Here is a 22,265-nt window from a genome sequence, read left to right on the forward strand (position 1 = left end):
GTATGTTTTATGGTGGTGCAGTTTTATAACAAAGGAGCTCGAATGAAAGCTGGGGAATGTATATACAGTGGATATTCTTTAAAGCTTATGGCTTCTAAAGTCAAGAATCCCAAAAACACTGAAATAAGAATTCCGAGTTAAAACCCGCAATAATACATTAAAGATTAAAGAAGAACTATCCATTTCGTTTTTAAACATATTGTATGGCTTTTATGGCTTTTCAATAAATTGTTTTGTTTTCTTTAATAATAATTCGTATATTGTAATTAATAAATCTGTTGTACCGCGTGCCCACTGTACCCCCATATTCCCATATGCATTTCCCCTGCACGTGGCTGTGTGAGTGTATGTGAATGTTGGTAGGAAGAGGAAGCAGGAAGCAGCAGCAGCAGAAACGTCTCGGCGGAGTGTCGCCCCCTTTTAGTGCCCCCTTTTTCGGCGGCGGCGCCACTGTGCGAGAGAAACGGCAACACTGCCGCTGCCGACGCCGATGCCGACGTCGACGTCTGCGAATAAAATTCGCGCATTTGGCTCTTGATTTGCCGCCGACATTCAGCATTTGATCGCCAACAGCCGGCAAACGCGGTTCGCTCACTTCGCAGCTTTCGCCACTCTGGCCTTTTGCCGATTTTCGGTTTATCTCTATCTCTGTGGGCAGGAAAATCGGAATCGAATCGGCCCGGCCATATAAAATAAAAGGCCAGACAGTGTCTGGGCTTTGGCACAGTCGTTCGTTTCGCACCAAATGGGAGACAACAACGTAGGAGAAAAGAGAGTGAGCCACAAAAGAAAAATAAATAATTCGCAGAAAAATAGTTAACGCGCGTGTTGGTGTGCGTGTGTGTGTGATGCGTTCGTGTGTGAGAGGCAAAGCCAAGGAAAATGCAACGGAAGTTTTCAGTCGCAAAGAAGAAAGACGAAAAATCGCAAAACGGAACTGAAACATATTGTGAAATTCGAGCGACAGAGAAAGCGATACATCAACGTGGTTTCTGGAGCTTCTAGGTTTTTCTACCACCGGTAATCAAAGAACGTGAAAGAACTCTTAAAAGAGATGCCCGGAAAGAAGAACGAGGTTTATTTTTAGCATTTTGATATCACAAGGCAGCTTTTTTCGCTACACTACGAGAAAAAATGACGCAAATGGTGACCACATGATTCTACATATTTCCATATAACCCACCCATACAGGCGTAGCTTTTTTGGGGAACTTTTTGTCGCTCAAATATTAATTTTAGATTTTTTTTAACCCAGACAAAGCTCATTGTGCGCGTGTGTGAGTGTATTATCGAATTTTTATGAGGAACTTCAATATTTTCTTAATTTTTTCGTCGCTCAGGGTTAAGGGCAACAACAAAAAACGATGGCTTGGCTAGGAAAAAGCATGTGCTGCATTTTTGCTGAATAAAAAAAGAGAAGAGCGAGGAGACAATCACACAGGCATACACATACAAACAGACACATACACAAGCGAAGACAGTCGGTTTTTGAGGTTAGGAATGCCCCACCCAAGCAATGGCTGCTCATTTATGTACTGCACATATATACAAAAATATATGTACATATATATAAATCCGTCTGTACCGCAGAAATTCGCCATTATTCACAGTCCAAAGCTGTTCGCGATCGCAGGTTTATGAGGCGTGTTGTAAAAAAAGAAGCCAGCCGAAAAGGTAGTTAAAAAATACTTTTGCAAAAATTTAAATACCCACACAGCTTTGAGAGAATTCGCGAATGTATGGTAGGCACGTGTGTGTCTCAGCTGAATTGTGTGCCTATGTGCGAGAGTGTGTGTGCGATCACGCACGTATATGCGGTTAGTAACAGTGGGAGAGAAAGAGAAGGCTATAGAGAGAGAGAGCTTAAAACGCCGGTTCTTTTTTTTTTCTCCCATTTTTATGCTCACTTTTATTGCGTCTTCTTTGGCTTTCATTTCCTTTGCTTGTCTCTTTACAGCGTTTCAAATATAGAATATCAAGGGTCTGCCGGACGAAGCGCAAGAAAAAGAGAATTTGCTGAATGAAATGTAATAATTCGCCGACGGATGACGTCACGTCCTATGTGGTCATTAGCACTCCAGTGGCGCAACCAGGGGGCCAGTACTACGCTCCGAAATAGTTGGTAAAACCCTTGACAATCAAACCAAATTAATACACAATTTTCAGCACTTGAAGAATGGACGACTACAAAGTGAAAACCCCGCAATTTGAATCTAAATACGCCCCTGGTTCCAGTTTTCTGCTCTCATATGACTAATTTTGGCATTGTTATTGCATAAAATTCGCATGGCGTCATCATCATCAACGCGTACAACTACCAAGCTTACAAAGATCGTTAACCCCAAAGCGACGGAGACCTAATACCAGGCACAAGGTCGCCTCCCGTGACCCCCTCCCCAGAAGGGGGTCGCCATACGCTGATGCAGTTTTGTTGCCAGGCGGCGGCCAAACATCTGTCTCAGAACTGCAAATGCTGAAAAAGAAACCTGACTGGGCTTGGCTTGGTCTGGCCTGGCTTTATATCTACATCTTCAACTCCAGCCGCAGCTCCTACTCGTTATATGTGATGATGTTCCCCCGGCTGAAAAGTCTCCTACCTTGCGCGCTAATCAGTGACCGGGGCTGGTTTTTTATATACAGTCAGGTACCTGAAGTAGCGCGCGTGGTGGCAGACATATATCTCCATCTCCGCCATATAAATAAGCCAAATGCTCGCAGGCGAGTCCTCGCCAGAAATCCCATGTGTATCAACTGTCTCCCATGTCTATTGTACTTCATCAGGTGCTCTGGTGTGTCTCGTAACCCGGCACATGTTGAAGTACACTCAATATGAGGCGATTTGCATACGAAAGCGACCGATACAAGTGTTCAACGGATTGCCTAATTTAAAGATTAGTAAAATATTAAAGCACTCTTTTTATTCAGTTTTCCTTCAATAAAACTTACGAGCTGTTCGTTACAAATAAAATTATGGCTTCTTTAAATATCTGTTACTTTACCTTAATTGGGATTATATCTTTTACAAAGGGAACAACAAAAAATGATTATTGTTATAAGAATTATATTTAACTGAATGAAACGAAAATACCATCTCTATATGTGACTTGAAAACATTTCGAAAATATATCGTGTGATTTATTCAGTCGTCCAGTTTTATATTCTTTTCAATGCTCCTCAAATTTCCAAACAGGTTGTGGGCTTTGGTATAAAAATAGATTGTTTATGCTCCGAAATAAATAATAACAAACCGTTCATCATCTATCATGACATTTTATTTGCGTATATAATTTCTGAGAAAATAATACATAAGAAAGTATTAATTGAATTTCATATACAAAAACATTATCTTAATATGAGCTACATTTATACTAATCTTTTATTTAAAAGCATTTTCGTAATTAGTGAATAGTGTGCATGGAACATAAAAAACTATCGAATGCCTACAAACACGAAAAGAGTGTGACCAGACGCCTCGCCGTACTTGGCTTTCTAAAAAAAAGCCAAATTTCCTATTGGAAAATTAGAACATCATTTTAGAATCGTTACTTTTTAAGACAATCCATTGAATATATAACGGAAATGAAAATATGAATTCAGCCCAATATTTTAACTAAAACTTTCTTCATATGGTTCATATGAAGAAATATCATTCAGGGGAATCTCCTTTGAAAACACTGTGATACCTCTGTCAAGCATTTCGTGTACATTTTTTGAAAATAAATTCGCTGACCCGCTAAAAAAATAGCTGGTATGTTTCGGTATATTAAATACCGCTTGTACATTTTTTGGCGTTCCGTCTGCGTTCACACTGACCTCCGTAAGGTTATCGGCATAATTTTGTAAATTCTCGACTTTGCCGTTTTTCGACTCGATTCGCTTGTCAAAATTCCGAAAGACGCGCCGCCGTTAGATCCACTTCACCAACGCGCGTTGCCACATCACTTGGATTAGGATTCCCCAGGCAGACCAACGATAAAGGACGAATATGCTGCGCTCCCTTGCAACAACACGAAACGAACTTGGGGCCCTTCGCTCCGTGCTCCTGCGATCGAATAACGCCACCTATGTCCGCCGATCGACGGGAAATGTGGTAGTGCGCGCCCTCAGCAGCCAGCTGATCAACTCCCGGAATCTCCAGAGCATCAGGTAAAGATCCCCCAATATCCCCAATTCTCCCCGCTTTCGTTGAGGTTAGAAATGGTTGTGTAATATTGCAAAATGCGTATACTGCAGCGGGATTATGTGGGACATGCGGGGGGCGATGATTGACAGTCCCGTGTCCAACTATTTAGCATCCATCTCTTATTCCCCAAAAACACACTCACACATACCCATGCGATTTGCGTGTGTGGTGCGTGCTCCACTGCTGATTTGGTTTATGGCCAAGGTCGAATACACGCTTCCCTATATCGCATGATGCGTGATAGTGTTTCGGCTGGCTGATAAGCTGGAAAATTCCGTCTAATGATTTAATGGGTCGCTCTTTTTGGGTTCCATTGTTTACATCCGACGAGTGGGCGATTGAACGCCTAAATGTGTAGATAGTACAGGAGTGTGGGTACGTAAACAACAACAAACTAACAGCTGATCGAGCGTCCATAAATTAACCTATCCAAAATGCTTTCATTAACATGGTCGGGTCAATTTGTAATTATAACAGGTCATACAAAAATTAGGTAAGAATCAGAAGGAAAAATACTTTCCAAGGATTCTATATATATGTATATACCCATATTGCAAGTAATACACCTATACCATTTATGCAATATTACCAAATTAATAATTTATGAAGAATTATTATGTTTCCTAATAGTGGATAGAACCCAATGCAATCCACTTTAAAAAACTAACTTGAAACTAAACTAGTTTTGTTTGAATATCGCGCAGGTCGAAACTCAACACTAGCCAGTCGCCGGTCACATGGAGCTACAACTTCGCCCGTGCCTATGCAAACCTTCCGGAACACATCAGGGTGCCACTGCCCGCGCTTTCACCCACTATGGAGCGCGGATCGATTGTCAGCTGGGAGAAGAAGGAGGGCGACAAGCTCAACGAAGGTACGTACGCTACCAAAATAACAGAATCCCAGGATAAAATTTATGACACCTTGATTTCAGGTGACCTGCTGTGTGAGATTGAGACGGACAAGGCCACCATGGGCTTCGAGACGCCCGAGGAGGGCTTTCTGGCTAAGATTCTCATCCAGGGCGGCACCAAGGACGTTCCCGTGGGCCAGCTGCTGTGCATTATCGTACCGGACCAAGGCAGCGTAGCTGCCTTCGCGAACTTCAAGGACGACGGTGCCGCAGCAGCACCAGCTGCTCCGGCAGCAGCTCCAGCTCCAGCTCCAGCACCCGCAGCAGCAGCAGCACCGCCACCACCACCCGCCGCAGCTCCAGCTGCCGCTGCGCCCCCACCAGCTCCCGCTGCTGCTCCAGCTGCAGCAGGTACGGGCCGTGTGTATGCCAGTCCCATGGCCAAGCGACTAGCCGAGGCACAACAGCTGCGTCTACAAGGTTGTTTAATCCTAACTGATGCCACACTTACACACATCCTGTCCCATTTCGCAATGCATGCATCACCTGACTAAAACCCATCATAATCATTCGTTACAGATGACAAAACCTCTCATATACACTATCCAAACGTACACCTTTCCATATAGCGCCCTTTGTCCAATTGTTCCGTTACTAATCCGCGGCTTTTGTGTGCAGGCAAGGGCAGTGGAGTCCATGGCTCAATTAAATCTGGTGATCTTGCAGGCCAGAAGCCAGCAGCCAAGCCAGCTGCTGCGGCACCTGCCAAGGCACCCAAGGCAGCTGGAACGCGCTACGAGGACATCCCGGTGACCAACATGCGCGCAGTGATTGCCAAACGCCTGCTGGAGTCAAAGACCCAACTGCCTCACTACTACGTCACTGTGCAATGCCAAGTGGATAAGGTGGGTAATCACGAAAATATTTCCTTCCAAATAAAAATGTAATTTAAATGAAATGATTACAGCTCCTGAAGTTCCGCGCGAAGGTGAACAAGAAGTACGAGAAGCAGGGTGCCCGCGTCTCTGTGAACGACTTCATTATCAAGGCCGTGGCCATCGCCAGTCTTAGGGTTCCCGAAGCGAACTCCGCCTGGATGGACACTGTAATCCGCAAGTACGACGACGTCGACGTTTCTGTTGCTGTCTCCACAGATAAGGGTCTGATTACCCCGATTGTCTTCAATGCCGACCGCAAGGGAGTCCTGGAGATCTCCAAGGATGTCAAGGCTCTGGCAGCCAAGGCGCGCGACAACAAACTGCAGCCCCACGAATTCCAGGGTGGCACCATTTCGGTTTCTAATCTGGGCATGTTCGGTATGGGCAATACAAATATAAAGCCTGGTCTCAATTTGCTAATTAATATGTTATCCTACCACAGGTGTGAACCAGTTTGCCGCTGTTATCAACCCTCCTCAATCGTGCATCCTTGCCATTGGTACCACAACGAAGCAGTTGGTTGCTGATCCCGACAGTTTGAAGGGGTAAGTTTCACATATGGAGAATAGCACACTAACTAATATAAGCTACTTTTCTATGCAGCTTCAAGGAGGTCAACATGCTGACGGTCACCCTGAGTGCTGATCATCGTGTTGTGGATGGTGCTGTTGCTGCCAGGTGGCTGCAGCACTTCCGCGACTACATGGAGGATCCTTCCAATATGGTATTGTAAGCGGACAGAAACGACCCATCACATTTAGAGACTCCAACGAAAACAAAAAGGATAACAAATTTAGCATCCTCTCTTTAAGCGAGGAGTTTCAGTCGACATGCAATATGTGAATATGTGGATTCTAATCGGTGTCACATATGTAAAGTTTTAAATTGGATTTAACTCATCGGTCACCTATATATATATATAGAAATTAAATTGTGTAATTATTATTGATGTAGTTATTGATGGTCACCGTCGTTGCCATGATTGTAGAAAGAGTACACAAAATACTTGAATGATATTCGAATTAACCCACTCACCGAGCTGTAAATTTCCGTTTGATATGCAAAACGTTTTGTATGCTTTGTTCGCATATGTTGATCACGATCGAGAATGAAAATGGAAGTAGTTGAAAGTCCAAAGACGCGTTGAATAAACCCAAAACACTCACATGAACTAGCCAATTCTTAAATAAAATTTACTTGTTTTTTAATAACAGTGGGGGTTTTCTGGGTGAGCCTAGCCTGAATTTAACTACGATTGGAGGAATTTAGAAAGTTAACTGATGGGTGCCACTATAAAATATCTTGTGCTACATAACTAGAAGTTTTGTTTAATTTCCCAAGATTGCATACTTAAACTTTTAAGCTTTCTAGAATCCATCTATTTTTCCAACTAACAGAATTATACTTTACTTTTATCATTTCATAAGGTCAGCTCAAATTTATTGTTCACAACACCCAATCGAAAAATAATATACATTTTTTCCGTGGTTTATAGTATTATGTAACTAGTTTATTGCCAAAATGTTACGAACTAAGCAAACACATGTTGAAAGTATTTACAAGCATAAAGTTAAGCTAATGTCAGTAGGATGTGAATGTCAGTGCGGTATTGAAATGGGGCAATCACCATTGGGCAGGGCCCAGCTGGCTCCACTCGGCCACATACTGGGCCTGCTGCTCCAGAGCGGGGAACCACTCGACGCCACCGTAGTCGATCGCGGGCAGAGTACCCTTGTAGTTGGCGGGCAGGACGGAGGGGTCGAGGAACTTCTGCAACGACTTCATGTCACTGCCGTGGAAGTGCATCTGTTGGAAGAAAATTATTCAATGAGTATATATTGTTATTAATATTCATTTAAAAGGAGGGGGAAATGATATTGTTTGTGCCAGTTGGTTATTTTCATTGGTTGGATTCTTTAAGGACATTAATTGATTGTAAGAATCAGGTATTTTACGTTACATTCTTTCCATAAAAAGAAGTTGTAGCCTACTTTTGAGGGCAGAAGGACAAAGTATGAGTAAGTACAAGTTTTACTTACCCTACTGTTCAGCTTTTGCTTGACGAAGGGCTTGAAGAGCGACCAAACCATGTTGAAGATGAACGGCTGCTTCACGAAGTGCACCTCCTTCATGCGAAGGGGCATCGCCTCCTGGATGAATGTGAGCAATCGCTTGGAGAAGCTCGGCGACAGGGCCTTCACCTGCTTCATCGACAGTCCCTCGAAGTCCATGATGCAGACCACGCCCCTTACCTGGGTCTCCTCCTCCAGCTGGGCGGCAAGATGCACCATGTAGAGCATGCGGAACATCTCATCGCTGGTAATATCGCTGGGATCCCAGAGCTTGCCACAGTTCACGATGAGCACACGACGACCCTTCTGGTCGCAGTTCTTGAGCACATTGATCACACTGCCCTTCACGAATTTCTCCTTAACCTGCTCGACCAGGAGTCCTCGGACCAAAGAGGCGTACTCCTTGCGGAAGCTCGCTGTGGTTTTCATCTGAAAGTCATTTTCAAATTAGTCAAGACTTTAGCAAACTTAAATTGAAGTATTTTATGTGAGGATAAAAATGTAGTCTAAGCAACCAACTTAATTTAGCTTATCATGCTACTCGTGTAGCTAATGGAAAACTTTATATGTTTGATATTTTATAAGGGTACACATTATAAACAGAGCAATTGCCTCTATAAATCTTTGAACCGATGACGCTTACTTCTCACGGAACTAGTCATTGAGCTTCATCTGTTGGCAGGTGTGACATGGCTAGATTAGAATCCATAATTGATAAGGTATTGACCATTGGCCAGCACTATAAAATGCCCATATAAGTTATGCGGCTTCCTATGATGATAAATTTAAAATGGCGAACATTCGATTTTTATGGCCCGATTCAGTCATTCTGCTAAAAGTCATTGAACACTCTAACATGCATAAAGTGAATCCGATCGGATCGAAATCGACTGCGCTTATCAGGGTTTTCTTTGCCGGTCAGCGAGTTCAAAAGCAATAAGTTATCAGCAGACGGGTGCTGAAAATGATCATGTTGTTGGGTTTTATTTCAGATCGCATGTTGCTTCTTTTACAATATCCCATATATTACTTTAGCTAGACTATAAATGAGTTGGTCATTTTCGGGGGAAGTTTTTATGCAACTGCTTAATCATTATTATTATGTAAGATATGTTATAAGCTGATGCAAATTGAATTTTACAATACTACTTTCCAAACTGATTTTCTTACAGCTCTTATGCATATATTATTCCCCCACTATCTAGTGCACTTGTTTGAACTTCGGTTATAGACCCCATTTCAATAGCTCTGGTTGACTGATGTTTGCTGGCGATAAGGCCTGTTCGAGAAGTTCCACACATTTGATAATCCCTCAAATGTTGAAACAAATACACGGAGACACTTGTGTTGCCGGCATTGATAAGCAAAAGCCATTGAATTGTGTTTCTAAGGCGTTCAATTCATATTATACATAGTATATGCTTGCGATTTGATTGAAGCTTCAGATGCTTTTCACAGTGCTGTGTAATGTTAAGCGATTATTAGTATTATGAATTGAATATTGCTTGCAGATTTTGGATATTCTTTAAACTATGTTCCTTTTTTTATCATTTATGGTTTATGTTTATATTTATGTTTATATTACTTTAAAAAAAGACCGATTTTACGTCTTTAAATGGGAATTTCTATTCATTTTGTAATTGATTAATATTAAGAACGAAATGTTTATATTGCATTATGTTTTAGGGAAGTAAATGGTTAAAAAATAATTGAAACATGAAATTTTAAGTTTAACATTAATTAAGAAGTTAAAATGGATAGTGAAGTCACAAGAAATAGAGCCACCTGCATTGCTTACACTTAGCTTTGCATTCTGACTGACTCGCGAAATGCTTTCATGATACGCACCTTTTCCAGGGCTCCCTCGGGGTAAAAGTGGCAGGCGCGCAGGAAGACTGTGAGGAAGGCGTCGTCATCCTTGTAGTTCAGCTCGGGCGTGGCCTTGAGCAGCTCCCGCAGCTTGAGGATGGCCTCCGCCTTGACTTCTTCGGTTTCGCGGAGTTCCACACGGGCGATTTCCACGGTCTCCGGCTTCAGATAGCCCAGGCGCAAGTGGAAGGCCTCCTCGGCGATATCGGTGGCAGCCATTATGTCGCTTGGTTTTTGTTTTTTATGTGTCGGGGCCTGCGTGTTGGATTCGAGAAATGCGTTCGGTGTTAGTTTTCCTGATCACTGATTGCCAGCGAAAATTGCAACTTAATGTGAGGTAATTTGGCACCAGCACTTTCGGATCGATTTGTTTGAACAATCTTGCCCGATCATTTGGGTTAGAAATGGTTGGTTTTTTGTTTTTTTCTTTGTACTTGTATTTACCTAAGGCGAAGTCAAACGATTTTCACTTATTGAGGGTTTTTCAGCGTTCTTTAGTTTTGCTTCCTCGCGACTCGTGCGATTCGAGTCAACTGAAATTCGGTTCGCCTTTGGAAACCCTTGTGAGTTAACTTCTATATTATATATCAGCCGAACGACAGCTTCGACGTCGACGTCGATGATAAAGCACGCCGTGGCAGAGGCGATCGCAGTCGTCTTGAGTCGACTTCCATTTTCGTTCCTTATCTTTCAGACAAATGGCGCTGGGCGAAATAAAGAAATAACAACAATAATCAAGAAAAAAAGGTCACCAATCCGGCTGTCAATCACCTTACGCCTTTAACCCTCCGGCATCTCCATTGAACCCCCGTCGTCTAGGCCCGAAATCCGACTTTCGACTCCGTTCCAAATTTTGGTTAATTTCGTCATTGATCGTGATGTTTACACGCGCCCGGCATCATGAACCTTAGTTTAAATTACCTTTACCTCGAACTTACCCTTGCTACACTCCACTTTGCAAACTCAGCGTCTGGGGCACGTAATAAAAAAGACAAATTTGTACAAAAAAAGCATAAATATCAATTAGCAACGAAAAAATGGTTGAACCAGCCTATTGACAGCGGAAACAGCGCACTGTTTTATAGTACCTCTCATAATATACCTGTAAGGCATTAAGATAATGCGAATAATATTGCTTTGAGATACCCTATGGCTAGTAAAACGGCTGGAATGTAAGGTAACTAGATAATATCTAACCTCTTATGTTCTATGTAGACTTAAAATTATATTGGGTGGTTTTATATATTTAGTATTAATCAATAATTACATTTTGTAATACATATTATTAAGCCGTTTAATGTCAGGCTCTACATCAACTATATTAACCCTTAACTGTTCTATTTTTACAGGGTATGCAAACTACTTTCGACTAAAGTCCAACGTGGAATTCTTGAGTGATAACAGCTCCCCAAAAATATTCTGCTTCCAGGGCTATTATCGAATGTTTCATGTTCTACTGGAAAAAGAAGTGCCAACCATTCTAATCACAGCTCATAATCCTTATCACTGGCAGCGCTGCTAGCGCCGATAGTCTTTCTCTTTCGGTTTGTTTTACTGAGAAATATTGTTTTTATTGCCAAATCCACGGTGGGTGGTTGGTAGATGGTGGGTGGTGGGTGGTGGGGGTTGGATCTTCGTCTTTTCACACCTTCGGGGCATTGAATCGGATCGCTGATCGCGAATAGCGAGCCGTTATCATTGTTAGCCGCTTTTGTTGCTACATTCCATATTGTTATTATATTGGTACGTGATCGGGTCTTTGTTTTGAAATTCATGTTCCAAACACAAAACCCCTTTGGTAATATCGACTTATACGTGTTCTTACACATACAAGTACAGTGAACGCTCGACGACAAGAAAATTTGTTTATAGAATATTTTTGATTCTTTGTTAAATAATATTAAGATGACAATATATATCAATTAAATCAAAACCAGAATCGTTAAAAAAAATGTATAAAATATTATTAAAAAACTTTGTGTTGTGACTAGTTCTTGTTATCGGTTAAACACTATATCTATAAGAGCACTGTTTTCTACAACTGCCATATAGTGTAGTCATAGGGCAAAGTCTTCACTTCTGATACGATTTGTTGTCGAAGCTCAACGTAGTCGTCAACCCGCTACTATTTTCGCTGTTGTTTCTTTGTTTTCAAGCACATGTATTTGTTATTGTTTTCACTTATTTGTTACTAAGTTATTGATACTGCCATTGGTGCTGCATCAGCTGGTTTATTGAGCTTCTGTTTTGCTTTTGTTGATGAGTTCAAAAGATTGAGATACTTGTTTGGAGTGCGCAGGTTCGATTGACACTTTTATTTGCCTACGAAAAACGTTCAAAAGATTTCATAAACAAACTTATCTCGAGTTCCAGAGTGTTGGGAAATAGTTTATATCGAATTTTATGCAGTGACAAATCATTTTTAAGTATAGAATTTAAAATACAGATAAAAATATTTTTTTAGGAATATGTTTTTGTACAATTTCAAACAACTCTTGAGCATGATTTTGAAAACTATAACTTAATTTTAAATTCAACAGATTTAGTGTATCGTAAATTTAGTTTTATTAAGCCCCAATTTTGCCAGTATGAGTCTTAAATAATAAAGGCAAAAGTTTGATTTTCAAATTAGAGATTTATTGGCTAATATCGAACCCTATTCAGATTAGGTATGCCCATCGAATCGTGTTTAAATAGCATAGTCACAATCCAAGACTTTAATCTTTGAGATTCACCGATAGGGATTGCTTATCGCGTTAACTATTGAATAATAATGCGTAAGCCATGGCATCCGTTGATAACTGAAAGTCCCCAGCGGAGAACACTTAATACCTTAGGCGATAAGTTTAAGATAATATATACCTATTATTGACACATGTTTTTAAATAATGAGGGTAAGAAGGTTTAATTTGAACTTTAAACATCTGAAGAAAATCAGCTGGCTTAACAGGTGAGCTTGCAGTTGCTCACCAGATACGTTTAATTATTGCAAAACCACCTGCTCAAAGTGCAATAATTTAATAGAGCATACGATTGATCGATCTCATATTCTGAACCGGACGAAGTTTACCAATCAGGCATATGTCGAGCTGATTCCCCAGTTCGACTTTGATCCTCCAGTAAAAGCTGACGTCGGAAGTGCTACAACGACAATGTGCAACTAAAGCCAACAAATGTGTGTCATCTGTGATGAAATATTGGCATTGAGAAAATATTTACGAGGGAAAACCATAGATGAATAATCTCGAAGCTGTATTTAGAAATGGATATAACCATTTTGGGTAAAATTAAATAGCTATTCTCCAGCATTCTGATTTACGAGCATTTAAAAATATTTTGGCTGGACAATAGACAAGGTTGTAGAACTTCCACCTATGTTGAAAGAGTTTGGTTTTATAGCTGTCTGGATAGGTTAGTTACAGTGCGAGTTTTTGCGTATACGTAATTTGCTGCGTATACTTAATTTTTAAGTATCCATCTTAATTTACATTGTCGGAAGTAGATTTTTACGTATTCATAAATGTTCCTGCGGTCATATCTTCATAGCTTGCCTTGTTTATACAACCAAGTTAAGTAATTAATCAACAAGCTATTTGGCTCTCAATACGTGGTCATTATCTTTATGGCAAACCGTTTTTTTCCCCACATACTGCCATAATTTAGATAACTCAACCTGCGAAAAATGTTTAATTTATCAGCTCCAAGAGGTAGCGATGATAACGAAAGTGGTGTTTGGCCAAAAAAGAAAACTGCAAGCATGGCCAAATGAAACAAAAGAATTGGCCAAGAACAAACGCTATGAACTTCACCCGGTGGCCCTGAATTTGGCTAAAGAAAGTTGAGTATTTCAGCTACGAGTGCTGCCATCAGCAAAATGTGAAGCACTCAAAGAGGTAAAAATAATTGCAATTATTCAAGCGTGGTTAACGCTCGCCCCCAGGGGTTCCACCTTGGCTAATTGATAGATTGGCACGATCTGATATTAGCTGATAAAAACATGTTTACTATTTCAAAGTCAACAAGTAGGAGCTTAAAAAAGTGTTGAGGTTCGGTTCCTTGGTTAAACCAGTTGGGCTGTAAGCTATAAGCCAGTGTTAAAAAGTGTCGAAAGGGATTAATAGAAATCCATGTAAGGGTTTCTACATTTTACCAAAAGTGTGCACCGAATCGAGATGACTTTACTTAATATCTACATTTGAAGTAAAATTTGTTTATATATTTTGATACATTATTTAATTTCTTAATACCATGCCTGGCTTAAAATATAAGAGGGAAATAAATAAAATATTTTTATTTTTTTTGTAACATGATTTTTGTTATATGACACAAATAAAAGACTGTTTGTTTTATTAAATACAGACATTTTGTAAGTCCTGCAGAATGTTTTGTCCTACGTTCTACCAATGGCGGTTACATCTTTGAAAAGCTTTCCGCTTTAAAATCTTGTGGGGGTCTTGAAAAAGCTCTCGCAGTGCTGGAAAATGCTCCCCAAGAGACAGCTTTCATTCGGCTCTCTCATTTTGTTTAGCATTCGCCGTAGCCGTTTTATTGTCAAGCTTGAGTTGGCCAGTTAATTAATAACAAGAGCTCGAGAGCGGTTTTCAATCTCAGAGTTGTTTTGACCGCGTTGCCATTTGGACGTCGCCGCCGCATTTAACGCATTTGTTCCGCCAAGATTCGCACCTTATATTGCGCGTCCTGTCCGCATAGGAAAATCGAAAATCACCCCCCAGCAACTCCACCTCCTCCGCCTCTTCCGCTGCCTTTTTTGGCCAATTGCAAAAGTTTGCCAACAGTGAAACGTGAAATCTTTGAATCTACCTTTGCAAAAAATAAACGAAAACGAAAAAATTGAATATCTCCGTGCCGTTCGAGGCGTGTAATTTTGTGTGTATTTTTGCGGTAAGTTGCGTTAACAACATTATGCTCCATAGAAAGCACGATTTGGCCATTGTGCTCGTAGATTTTACTTTACTTTTGCCTTTGGGCAATGCGCATGCGCAGCTCCGTTGACACACTTTCTGCCCCCACCGCACCTGGCTTACCCGACCAGCCTGCCTGCCACAAGCAGCTTATGGCTCTCTGGCTTTTGGCCATAAAAACAATTACCACTTGGCTGCATTTCGTCAGCGCGTGCGTCTCGATACCAAACAACCCCGCCCTCCCGATGGTCATCTATATCCCAGGCTATTACCATTCATAATCTCCGCAAGCTCAACACTTCGGCGCACTCCGATCTTCGGTAGCTGATAATATCTGTGTGGCTAAGTAAAGTGGGAATTGCCTAAGGCAGATGGGCGGGTGGTTGGCATATTACACCATTTGAGTGTGTGAAAATGTGTGGTTCCAAATTATTTAAGAGCTGTTTCGCTGCGGCAAGTAAAGTCGTTTTGAATGGCTCACAATAATGGAACAAAAGTGTTACTCTGTCGTTTTTTGTTAAGCATTTTGTTGCAGCGCCGTTACAGTGTGGTAAAATTTCAAATGAAACCATTTTAAGTGTGCATAGTTGAAGTAGGGGTACAACTTAATGAAGCGTTTGAAATAACTTGTAACGGTATGCACAGTGCTATATTTGAAGTTTAAAGCTATAATTATATGTTAGCTTACTTGCTTGTTTAAAATAGAGATATTGTACTTAAGCTGAGATAAAATTTAAAAATAATTCATTTAATTTAGTTTGTTACAAGGATGCAGTTCCTTGCATTAAGATACTTTGAGGGGTAACTACAACTTTTCAAAGCTGTTCCTTATAGCGTGTTTCCACTGTCACCTTCATAATGCATGCAAATGTAACACAATTGAAATGCAAATTGACGCATGGTGCTGATGTCCCTTTCGCACCCAGCATTAGTGACAATTTTCTGTCTCGCTTCATCTGGCTTCAATTTCTGTCGATTCACGGGATCGATGGTCGTAGTTTATAAATATTTCAGACCCCAATCAGCCGATTCAGTGGGCAATGAAAACATTTGCTCTATTGACACTAAAACATTGCCAGAGTTTATAATGATTTGCCCGTATTAACATAGCGATTTGGGCAACTTATTTAGATCTCATATTTAACTATTGCAAACTCCGCTTAATTCTATATCCACATATAACCAGCGACCTTGTGGTTCTCAGCGTGCCGAAAAAATAAGTGAACTCAAAACCAGTTAAACATCTTACGACGGATCGTGTTGTGTGTGGGCATGAAATTTACCCAAATTGTTAACATTTTGTCAAGTGAAGGATACCCATAGCATAGACTTGCGAAAATATACAATGAGCCGTTATTGAATCTGAAAATTTACATATCTCTGAATACTTCTCTATCGGCTTCGTACTTGGAAACGAAGGCGATTTTTTATAGCCACGTTCGTACGATCGAGTCTGTTGATTTTGGCATTGTGAAAGAAATCGAAACCGGCTATTCCTGCTCCTCGAGAATCATTCGAGTCGAGTATTTATTTATCTTTTGAGCAGCCGGTTCAGTGGGTGAGCCAAGTAATGCAGGTGCTGACTCGTAATGTCATTTGCCTACTGTTGTTGGCCCAGATCATGTTGTCGAAAAAAAGAGCTGGGAAATGCATTGTGCAAGAATTTATAGCCAACTGTTCCTTTAGTAACGACCTAACATGTCTAGTTGTTATTAAAATGCCATTATTATATTGAAGTAGTTAGTCAAGCATGCACAAGCTTATAATTTGCCTTAAGTAACTTTCTAGCATCTTAAGTTGTTCTATAAAAAGACCATTAAATAGTTAAAGTAGACATCGTTAGGGTGGTTGAAAGTTCAAAAGTCATTAGGCACCCTAAACAGGTAATTCTGGATACTCCCTAGCTTGCGGTTAATTGAGCCCGATTTGCATTTAATGTTTCGATCGCTTTCATTGATTGGCTTATAACCGGCTAATTGCTATGAAATCACACATGTTTATATCATTACAAAAAAAAAAAACGAAGTCCTCCACTTAGCCAAATAGATTTATATGCAAGGCACGAGAAATGCATTAGACTTTTGATCAGAGCTGACATTGTACTATATATACCGTATTCACAAACTGGATTGACCCATTTAAAAGTCAGGGGCGAGACTAAGCCGATAGCAAAGTGGGCTGTGATCAATTTATTAGCTGGATCATTTAGTTTATAGCCCAGGTGTTTTAGTTTTAATAAACTCTCTATTAAAGCCAAGAGTTTGATTGATTAATCGTGCAGTTAAGCCAGTGTACATGTACTTTTCACTCGATTAAGTATAGTTGTTTGTAGATACAATTTAATTAAGCAGTCGATTTAAAAGATTGTTTTTGCGATATACCATTAACATTATTTTTTATATTCTTTTGGCATGTTTATGTCTTATCTCTATCACGTTTTGTAAAAAACGATAAACTATTGTCGTTGAATCATGAACACAAAGGCAACAGCGGAGTGTTAGATAAACTTTCCAAGGGTATTTAAAACTTCGGATTTTCTATATCTTTTGCATTTTGCTTCGTCATCTGTGGCGCTGCAAAATGGTGAAATGCATAAAGAAAAACAGCTATTTGCATCAAATAGCCGGCTAGTTGATGTTATTGATCATTTTTCATATGACTTGTTTATTTATGCATATCATGTTGGCTCGGAGTGCATTTTTTTTTGTATTATAAAAGCAGCATTGTTTTGGTGTTTTTTTTTCTAATACTTTAATGCCCGGCAGTTAAGTTCGAATTGATTAGACAGCAGTTTGCTTTCGGGATTACTTCTGTTGTTTGCTAATCTATATACAATAATAGCTCGTTTATATGAGTGGACATAACCCGATTAGACTTTCAAGCTGAATTTGAATGTTCCTTTGTTCTGTTTTCTTCTGCGTTGCGATACCAGTTATCAGCTTATTTAACCGACCGACTACTACTGGATTTATACCCAATTGCAATTCGTTTCTCGGGGCCACAATTTCCGCTTGCCCAGTGACAGTAAGTGAAACGCCTCTGTTCGATTCGGTTGCGGCTAGGCTAGCGAAAGGCCACATAAGTTCAACCAGATAAAGTGAAATAATCCCCAGTGGAGCACAATTGTTGAGGCAGGTGAAGTTGGGGCACATAATGACAGCTATTAAATGGGTATCGCACGGAGCACGCCGGTAATTATTTGCTTGCATCAGACTTTGATCGACGGTTGGAAGTTTTCCTTCAATGGAAACATCAGATTCTGCCGAAAGTGCATCCGGGAGGTTGGGTTCGCAGTACACTGTTGTGGGTCATAAAAAAACAAACAGGGTTCACAATTAAGCTAGCTGAGAACGGGTTTTTTTGTTGAGGTATTTTTCTGTTTTAATTAAAATTGTGAAGTACAAAATTCCCATTAGTTAAAGTCCAGAAGCTATTTATAAATCAAGGGGAGATATCTACAGCTGTTCAAGAATTGTTTTGTACAAGCTTTTATAGTTTAACAAAATTTCCATCAAGACAAAGGACTTTCTGAACATAGTACCGGTTTATCGTTTTAACTTTCCCTTTAAGGAATAAACTAAACTAGTTTAAAAGGCATTAAAAGCAGGCATCATTTTCAAGGATGCGTTCGATGACTCGAACTTAAGACCAAGGTCCGTGAAAACTCGTTTTTATATAGATTCAGTTGCTTAAATGCAGTTCACAATGATATTCCCTGCCCAAAGAACATTATATATATCAGTGGAAATATTTACATTCATTTTTAAAACGTGTCCCTGAGGCACAAGATCACTTAAAAGTAAAACTCCATTTAACTTGATTGCTCCCTACTTAACTTAACATAACTTAAAACTGAAGGAACGATAAAAACCGGATTCGTTTAAAGCTGAGTCACTATGATTCTGAACAATGGCACTACCCTACATACATAAGTGACTAAATTTAAATTCGATTTTTCCTAAATGCACAAGGCGCAAACAAAGTGGTATTAAGTCACCAATCAAAGTTCATTTCCTCGCAATTAGCACCAATTCGCTATTTGTCAGATAATGTGACGAAGACTAAATAAAACTTTGCTATTCAGTTCTACTGTGATAAACAAATTAGCTTAAGTGAAGTTGAAACTTTAGTAAATTGCTCATACGGATGTGTTATTTTTTTGACACATTATTACATGATATTAACCCTTTTTCTGTAGTTGGATCAATTTACTTCACATATTGCGTGCGGTTAATTGACAATTATTTTACTCACGAAACCTCTGCCAAGGAAATGTCTCAAAACCAAGATTACGATTATTTGGCGCATTTTATTTTATTTTTTTCGCATGTCACACCCAAATTTTTGTCACTCATTTTCCCACTTTAATTGGATTTTACAACATCAGAAGACAAGATTGACCAACAAATTAGTATGCGCATAACTTTATGGGCTGTTGAACTCCACGGCAAAAGCCAAGTCAAACACAAAGGCCCAAAATAAATAAAAGCATAAATTACCCAAGATTCATTGACGAAATTTCTGGAAGCCGGAATGACAAATGCCTCTATGTCGACTCCAAGTTTTTCAAGTCTTCGGCTCCAATCTACTATACTATATAATAATATCAAACAATCTCTGCTCTTGGCCTTGACTTTTACCTTCATTCGCGTTGACCGCACAAAAAAGTCAATATCAAAAAACGTACTAATTGCTTTGAATCATAAGAGCAGCAGTAAATCAGATTTAATGGCCAACACCGATTTGCACTACTCTGCGGCTCAATCCAACAACCGAAGTTCTTTAACTTCTCAACTTCGAGTCCGACATTTCTGTGCCATTGTCAAGTCCTTCATGACAGGGCATAGATCACAAGTGCTACGTCATCGAACCGATTTTGACCAATTTTGTTTTGGCTGCCAAGGTGTTGCCAAGTCGTCTACGAGCAAAACAGTCGAGACACGTACTTGTTGATATGTATCGTACATATAGAGAGAACGAGTGTTCAAAGACTGTAGACCCTAAGAAAATCATACTAAAAATAGTTATGTACTTATTTGTTCTTAAACATGTATTTACTAGAAGCTAATGTTGACTTTATGTAGCTATAAAACTATTATAATGGCATACTTATAAGAAACTTAAATTTCTGCACTCAAACCCTTTTTTGCTGGTGCTTTTAATATTTTTAAAAATTTATGGCACACTTATACAAATTTAAACATTTAAATTCATCTAAATTTAATTCCGTTATTATATGACAGTCTTAAAAAAACCATGATAAATGACCCAAGAAGTGCAGCAAACGCCCTGACCGAATTTCTATAACCTTTGCGGTGAGGGTATCCAACGATTTTGGCCATCGAACGCACGTTTTGCGACCAGTTTTGGGCGCTATTGTCTATTAGTCGTCTATCTGTGTCTATATCTATATATATTTACCCGTTTGTCCGGCGGACTCTTCTTCCGTTGTGGCGGTTTTCGGCGACTTTTGCCTATGATGATCAGCTTTGAGTCATACATAAACATCGAGGTGTATATATATATATATATATATTAAAACAGTTTCCATTGGAGCGAGGCATTGAACTGTTGCCGCTTTTGCTTTCTGCTTGGGGTTTTGGCCCAGCTGCGGAAGTAACCCAGTTGTGCCAATCGCGTTGAGGAAATGGTTGCCAAACCACTCAAAATGTTTGAGCCGAGACCAAAACAACTTCATTCTCGTTCGCAGCCTGAACCGGTGAACAACTAGCGGCAGATCACGGCATCCAGATCTCACAACACATCCACACCATGGGCAAGGCAGAGTGCATTAGCTACGATGAGCACAAGTTGCCCTACATCGATCTGGGCTCGGCACAGATCCGCATGGAGAAGGAACCAGCGCCGGAATGGGCACTGAAGAAGGCACAGGACGAGCTGCGGGAAGTGCCCGGCGTAAAGGAGCAGGCCATCAAGGATCTCAGGGAACTTATTCAAAGTGGGTGAACGCACATGCTCGGTGGTTAATAAAATTTAAAACAAATTGCAAATTAATAGATGAAAAGTACCTGAACCTGCCATTGGATGATGAGTATATGATGATGTTCCTGCGTCCCACCCATTACTATCCAGAAAGTGCCTTGAAAAGAGTAAGTTAAAGTTAAAGATCCTGCTTAATGTTTATTTTTCATTTATTTTCTCTTACATTGTGTACAGCTCAAGAACTTTTATCACATGAAATTGAAGTACGGAGCCGCTTGCGAGAATATAATCCCCAGCAAGTTGAGAAACGTTTTCGAGGCAAATATTCTGAATTTGCTGCCCCAAAGAGATCAACACGGCCGACGCCTTTTGGTGCTGGAAGCTGGCAGTAAGTTTGGCTGTTTAAACAACTTAAAAGTGTCTATAAATAATTGAATAACCCTAGAAAAATGGAAGCCATCGCAAGTGCCCCTGGTGGATCTATTCCGTGGCATTCAATTGACCGTACTGGGTTCTATGGTGGAGCCCTATTCACAAATTTGCGGCGCAGTTGTCATCATCGATATGGAAGGTAATGAATTCTAGGCAGGAAATACAAATTATACAAGTTACTTAATACATATTAACCACTTTGCAGGGCTGCCACTTAGCCACATCACACAATTTACACCGTCGTTTGCCGCCATGTTGCTGGATTACATTCAAGAATGCATCTGCATGCGTTTGAAAGCAGTTCACATTGTGAATAATTCATACATATTCAATATGCTCTTTGCCGTATTTAAGCCATTCATTCGCGAAAAGCTGCGCAAGAGGGTGAGTTTCAACAAGAAATACGCGAAAAAAAGTAAAGTTATAAGTAATAAATTCTTATTTTGTAGATATTCTTCCATGGCAAGGACTACAAGTCCCTGATCTCCCATATTGAGGCGAAGGCTTTGCCTCCGAAATACGGTGGTTCTGCCACATGGGAACTGCCACCCGGCAAAGTCCTGGGCGAATTCTTTGAGTGCTATTCCAAGGATTATGAACGTAAGATATTCATTAACAATAATATCAGGCTTTTCATACTAATAAACTTAACTTTTTTAGTTGCTGACAGCTATGGTTATACTGAGGGGTATAAGATGAAGAAGTAAGAGTACAAGTAAAAGTCCAAAACTATCCCCCCAAATCCGCACAATCCTCACTTCCCCCTTTCGATTCGTATTTTAGTCACTTAAGTTGGGTCATTTGTGATATTGCAAATATTGTCGTACGTTAAGTAATAGTCTCTTTGCCCTTAAAATGTAAGGTTAAGAAAAATAATCACAATAATTAAAATGGTCACGATTCAAGCTGATGAGCTAGGCATTAAAGTTGATACCATATGTACTATATATTTTGTATAATTGTTATTGAACTAATAAAGATGAAAAAATTTTGTTAAAATTCAAAACAAACGTTGTGAGCTGTAATGAAATAAAAATAGTTAAGTGCAATCTTA

General features: G+C 40.0%; 3 protein-coding genes across 8 annotated transcripts; 2 read left to right on the plus strand and 1 right to left on the minus strand.

Moving 5' to 3' along the window:
• Nucleotides 1-3,738: 3,738 nt before the first annotated feature.
• LOC6731353 (dihydrolipoyllysine-residue acetyltransferase component of pyruvate dehydrogenase complex, mitochondrial) lies at nt 3,739-7,160 on the plus strand. Of its 2 annotated transcripts, none has more exons than XM_002078471.4 (7): nt 3,739-4,145; nt 4,887-5,056; nt 5,117-5,515; nt 5,762-5,940; nt 6,003-6,351; nt 6,416-6,518; nt 6,577-7,160. In XM_002078471.4, exons 1-7 carry the CDS (start codon nt 3,985-3,987, stop codon nt 6,704-6,706), a joined length of 1,491 nt encoding a protein of 496 aa, XP_002078507.1. In that variant the 5' UTR covers nt 3,739-3,984; the 3' UTR covers nt 6,707-7,160. The 2 variants fall into 2 exon arrangements, with proteins under 2 accessions (XP_002078507.1, XP_016023940.1); XM_016179710.3 differs by having other exon boundaries at nt 3,740-4,145; nt 5,714-5,940.
• Nucleotides 7,161-7,432: 272 nt separating this feature from the next.
• On the minus strand, nt 7,433-10,508 carry LOC6731354 (retinaldehyde-binding protein 1). The gene is made up of 4 exons (XM_016178775.3): nt 10,359-10,508; nt 9,894-10,169; nt 8,013-8,474; nt 7,433-7,779 (listed from the first exon to the last, which is right to left on the minus strand). Exons 2-4 carry the CDS (start codon nt 10,131-10,133, stop codon nt 7,597-7,599), a joined length of 885 nt encoding a protein of 294 aa, XP_016023942.1. The 5' UTR covers nt 10,134-10,169; nt 10,359-10,508; the 3' UTR covers nt 7,433-7,596.
• A 3,988-nt stretch (nt 10,509-14,496) lies between these two features.
• On the plus strand, nt 14,497-22,212 carry LOC6731355 (alpha-tocopherol transfer protein-like). Of its 5 annotated transcripts, none has more exons than XM_016179715.3 (8): nt 14,500-14,816; nt 20,547-20,795; nt 20,855-20,946; nt 21,014-21,167; nt 21,225-21,350; nt 21,417-21,595; nt 21,661-21,811; nt 21,872-22,212. In XM_016179715.3, the coding sequence occupies exons 2-8, from the start codon at nt 20,609-20,611 to the stop codon at nt 21,916-21,918; spliced, it is 936 nt and encodes a 311-aa protein (XP_016023946.1). In that variant the 5' UTR covers nt 14,500-14,816; nt 20,547-20,608; the 3' UTR covers nt 21,919-22,212. The 5 variants fall into 5 exon arrangements, with proteins under 5 accessions (XP_044778555.1, XP_016023946.1, XP_016023945.1 ...); XM_016179714.3 differs by lacking the exon at nt 14,500-14,816 and adding an exon at nt 17,825-17,971; XM_016179713.3 differs by lacking the exon at nt 14,500-14,816 and adding an exon at nt 17,825-17,967.
• Nucleotides 22,213-22,265: the final 53 nt, after the last annotated feature.

The sequence above is a fragment of the Drosophila simulans genome, chromosome 2L, assembly GCF_016746395.2.
Source record: "Drosophila simulans strain w501 chromosome 2L, Prin_Dsim_3.1, whole genome shotgun sequence".
Taxonomy (NCBI): Eukaryota; Metazoa; Arthropoda; class Insecta; order Diptera; family Drosophilidae; genus Drosophila; species Drosophila simulans.

What these genes read in the sequence shown, in the direction of transcription:
- LOC6731353 (XM_016179710.3), top strand. Translation starts at nt 3,985, where the DNA reads ATGCTGCGCTCCCTTGCAACAACACGAAACGAACTTGGGGCCCTTCGC. An exon ending in CGGAATCTCCAGAGCATCAG is followed by an intron (nt 4,146 to 4,886) that starts GTAAAGATCCCC and finishes AATATCGCGCAG; the next exon opens with GTCGAAACTCAACACTAGCC. An exon ending in GATCCCGACAGTTTGAAGGG is followed by an intron (nt 6,519 to 6,576) that starts GTAAGTTTCACA and finishes TTTTCTATGCAG; the next exon opens with CTTCAAGGAGGTCAACATGC.
- LOC6731354 (XM_016178775.3), bottom strand. Translation starts at nt 10,133, where the DNA reads ATGGCTGCCACCGATATCGCCGAGGAGGCCTTCCACTTGCGCCTGGGC. An exon ending in CCGAGGGAGCCCTGGAAAAG is followed by an intron (nt 8,475 to 9,893) that starts GTGCGTATCATG and finishes AATGACTTTCAG; the next exon opens with ATGAAAACCACAGCGAGCTT. An exon ending in AGCAAAAGCTGAACAGTAGG is followed by an intron (nt 7,780 to 8,012) that starts GTAAGTAAAACT and finishes TTCTTCCAACAG; the next exon opens with ATGCACTTCCACGGCAGTGA.
- LOC6731355 (XM_016179715.3), top strand. Translation starts at nt 20,609, where the DNA reads ATGGGCAAGGCAGAGTGCATTAGCTACGATGAGCACAAGTTGCCCTAC. An exon ending in GCGAAAAGCTGCGCAAGAGG is followed by an intron (nt 21,596 to 21,660) that starts GTGAGTTTCAAC and finishes CTTATTTTGTAG; the next exon opens with ATATTCTTCCATGGCAAGGA. An exon ending in CTATTCCAAGGATTATGAAC is followed by an intron (nt 21,812 to 21,871) that starts GTAAGATATTCA and finishes TAACTTTTTTAG; the next exon opens with TTGCTGACAGCTATGGTTAT.